The following is a 3,977-nucleotide window of genomic DNA, read 5'->3' as shown; positions in this document are numbered from 1 at the left end:
TGTTCTTCCACTATCTACTAGCAACAAACCTTTCAGTTTTCTCAGCACCGTGCAGAGATACGGCCGCGTGGCTGGAGAAAAAAGAAAAGAAAAAAAGATGCACGTTGCGGTAAGGAGACGTTGCCATGGCACGACGTCATCGTCCCAAAAGGGCGTACAATCCAGCCAATCACCTACTCCTTGGTCAGGCGGCGACAAGTGCCATTCGACACAACGACGTATGACGTGTCCCGCCATGCTATCCGTTTCCTACGCTTGAAGGTACATACATACAGCCGTGTGGGAGGATGGGCACGAGCTCCATGCCTCGGAGGAGGGCCCGGGCCCGAAAACTACCGGCGGTGGCCAGATTCAGCCAAAGAGCAGCGTCTTTTTCTGCTACAGGGGACGAATAATCAACCAACCTACCGGGCGCGGGCGCGAGATCTTTGAGCTTTACCGATTGGGGGCCATTCCGTCCTGCATCTTCTAGGCCACAAACGGCGGCAGAAGGAGCCAGCTTTTGGTGGCAACGACCGACTGACCCAGCGAGCAGACGGCAGCGCGCACCACCAGAAAATTCCGACCTGTCGTGCTCGGTTGAACCAGCAAAACATTGCTGATTTACCAAGTCACTCGCTCGCTCGCTCACCCACGGCTGACGAGCCACGCCCCGCTCCCACCGCAGGAACCTGAGATAGGTTTGGAGTAACCACAACGCTAGAACCTGAATGTAACAGCACGGCCGTGGATTGGATTGCAGTTCAAACCAACCGGTGATTTTTTTTTTCCTTCCAGAGAACACAATATCTTTCTTTCGATCCACCAGAAGAAACCAAGATGATCCCTGACTTGGCACTCACACTCACTCCAACAGCACAGCTCGCTGTTTCACCACACGCGAATTTGGCTTGCTTCCTCAGCCCGAGGAACGAACCAAGATGGTAGTAGAAAACAAAGGTGAAGAAGAAAGAATTTACAGGGAGACTTGGCTCCGCCACGGACCACCGTCATCATCTCGCTTGAGGTTGAGGGAAATGTACACTCGCTCGCGGACGCAAACTCGCTGCTGGCTCGGCTATTTACACGGGCAGGCACGCCGGCCGGCTGGCCAGCCCAGCTCGTCTCGCTCTCGCCAAGGGGAAAGGGGAAAAACGCACGCACGCACGCACGCCACCTGGCATGCATGGCCAAGGTGGAATTGGTTCCAGCTCAAGGGTATCATCATCACTCCGCCGCAACGATCGCCGCCGGCCTAGTAGCGCGCAGGCTCGCGCTCCGCGGTTGCCGTAGCATCTCGATCAGCGCCTCAGCCTGCGGAACCGCAAAACAAATTAGTATATCGGAAGCTGCGGATTCTGCTTGTGTGATTTTGTGCTTCGATGAGGAGCTAGCGATTGGTACCTTGGTTTTCAGCTTGGGGCGGGCGGAGGAGGACTGGGATAGGGCGACGAGGGGAGGGATGGCGCCCTCGCGGGCAACCATGGTGCGGTACGCTGCGTTGTCGTCGCAGATCTGGAGGAGGGAGAGCGTGGCGATCTCCTTCTGCCGCGAGGTCCCGACCTCCACCATCTCCACCAGCACGGGGATGCCGCCCTCCTCCACGGTGGCGGAGCGGCCCTCGGCGAAGCCCACCAGCGAGTGGAGCACGTAGGCGGCCTTGTCCACCATGCCGGACTCCGGGTCCGACATGAGGTCCAGCAGCGGGCGCACGGCGCCGGCCTCGACGGCACGCAGGCGGTTCTCGCGCGCGCCGCTGCAGAGCGCGTAGAGCGCCGTGGCGGCGTCCTTCTTCCCGCGCGCGCCGCCGGTCTCGAGGAGGGACACCAGCAGCGGGATAGCGCCCGCGCGGCCGACGGCGGCGGCGGCGGCGCCGTCGAGCTGGGAGAGGCGGAGCAGCGCGCAGGCGGCGTTCTCCCTGGCCGCGGGCGACGCGGCCGACTTGAGCGCGCGCACGAGCGGCCGTATCGCGCCGGCCTCGACCATGATGGCCTTGTTCTCGTCGCAGATGGAGAGGTTGAGCAGCGCCGTGACCCCGTGCTCCTGCAGCAGCGGGTCGGCGTGCGACAGCAGCGCGACGAGCGGCCGCACCGCCCCGGAGGCCGCGATGCGGATGCGGTTGTCCGGGTTGTGCTTGGCGAGCAGCCGCAGCTCCATGGCGGCGCGGCGGAGCGAGTCGACCGACGCCGAGGGCGACTCGAGCTCGGCGACGAGCTCGGAGATGGAGCCGTCGGACGCCTCGGCCGCGCAGGAGAGCAGCAGGCGGTGGATGCCCGCGGCGGCGGCGGGCGTGAAGGAGAGGTCGTCGCTGCCGCACTCGCTGAAGGGCTCGGAGCAGGAGGAGTCGCCGCTGTCGCTGTAGCAGCTCCGCCGCCGCGGGGAGACGGAGGCGTCCGAGTCCATCCTCTCCGCCGTGCTCTACCGGATGCAAATGCCGCGGCAGGCAGAGAACCTCGGAGGCGAGAGAGAGAGAGAGGGAGAGCTGTGGGATGGAAGAAGGAAGAATTGGGTGCGTTGCGTTTCCGGGGAGGAGACGACGGGACGAGCGGATGAAATAAGCGAGGGGGGATCGGGTGGGCTGCTTAAATTAATCGCGTTAATTATTACTCCTATATTAATAACCAATGGCCCTTCCATCACTACTTTTCTGCCGCTTCTTTGGCTGGTACGAGCACCGCCACCGTCAGATCTGGAATCAGACGGCCCCTCTCCGCCACCCACCGTCGGAAAGGTACGTGACAAATGGCGTGGGCGCCCGGCCGTCCGATGGGCATCCAGCGGGGGACGCGGGCCGCATCTCGTTAGGGACGGGCGGGACGAACCGGTAGCACGGTGGGGGGCGAAGAGTTCAGCGCGCGACACGTGCGACGACGGCCGCGTACGTACAGGGTCGCGCACGTGAGGCCGGCCGGACGCGTGCAGGGCGAGCGGGCCGCACCACGCCGCGCTGCCGGTGGGCTGGGCCGGGCGGCTCGTGGCCCCACGGCGCGGAGACGGGTGGTGGAGCGGCGCGGTGAGCATGGCGATAATCCTAGACGTACGGGGGCTTTACGAGTGTCTTACGGACCCCCTCTTGCTAATTCGCTCGCCCCCCCTAATTTCAGGGGGTGGGGGCCGGCTGTTAATCCTAAACCAATCAGTTTGCTCCACATCAGCCTGTACAATAAATCCTGTAAAACAAGTCTGTAGCTCTAGCATTACTCGTGAGCATGGTGCACGGTGGTTTGCCCGCGGCGGGGCTTGGGTGGGGGGCAGAGATCGGGTAGGTGCCGCGCCGGTCGGCAGGGGGTGCCCCGTTCCCCAGTTCCCTGATTTTGACGGTTTTGGCTGTCTTCGTCGTGAAAGTGAGGGAAATGGCAGCGTCTGCAGATATTGGCTTCTACTGCGTCATACGACGAATCATACCACGTAGTACGTACCACATGAGCATTCTGTATGCTCCGACGGTGTCAGCTCGGAGTCGCCGAAGTAAGTTTCTGCACAGGTTTATCATTACACGGTAAACTCACACTAATAATCTTGGAGCGTCTAGTGGGGCTCCTCAAATGTCAGCGACCTTGGCACGAGAACAGAGCAAGTGGGAGCGCGCGAGGCCAAGGATTCGACTCGTGGGCCGGCTGCTCGGCCCACTCGCGACCGTCAACTTCCCCAGTGGCTTGCAGGCTCAAACTGGGCCCGATAAGGGTGTACGATGGTATATTACCGTTGGTGCGGGTTGCGTGTGGATCTGGGACGAAACTGGTGGCTACGGCCAGACCGTGCGTGTGTGTGTGAGCTTGTATCTGCCTCCCATGGCGAATTCCTCCCCAATTCGAATCCTATAACTCTATAAGCTAGTAGCTCACATCTGGCATCAGAGCCGTTCAATCCTGGAGTTGCCCCGCCACCCCCACCGCACCCGTTTCCGCGAATTTCATCGGCGAGAGGCCATGGAAAAGCTGTCGGTGGAGGGCCGCAACATCCACGAATTCGTCAAGGCGGCCGTCACCGACGATCTC

The 3,977-nt window shown here is 61.7% G+C and overlaps 1 protein-coding gene across 1 annotated transcript; it reads right to left on the bottom strand.

Annotated features, from left to right (window-relative positions):
* Positions 1-736: 736 nt before the first annotated feature.
* On the bottom strand, positions 737-2,552 carry LOC123044376 (U-box domain-containing protein 4). The gene is made up of 2 exons (XM_044467107.1): positions 1,384-2,552; positions 737-1,293 (listed from the first exon to the last, which is right to left on the bottom strand). The coding sequence occupies exons 1-2, from the start codon at positions 2,380-2,382 to the stop codon at positions 1,207-1,209; spliced, it is 1,086 nt and encodes a 361-aa protein (XP_044323042.1). The 5' UTR covers positions 2,383-2,552; the 3' UTR covers positions 737-1,206.
* Positions 2,553-3,977: the final 1,425 nt, after the last annotated feature.

This window comes from Triticum aestivum, chromosome 2B (genome assembly GCF_018294505.1).
Source record: "Triticum aestivum cultivar Chinese Spring chromosome 2B, IWGSC CS RefSeq v2.1, whole genome shotgun sequence".
In the NCBI taxonomy this organism is placed as follows: Eukaryota; Viridiplantae; Streptophyta; class Magnoliopsida; order Poales; family Poaceae; genus Triticum; species Triticum aestivum.
The sequence above is the reverse complement of the archived record's forward strand: the minus strand, read 5'-3'. Positions and strand labels throughout refer to the sequence as shown.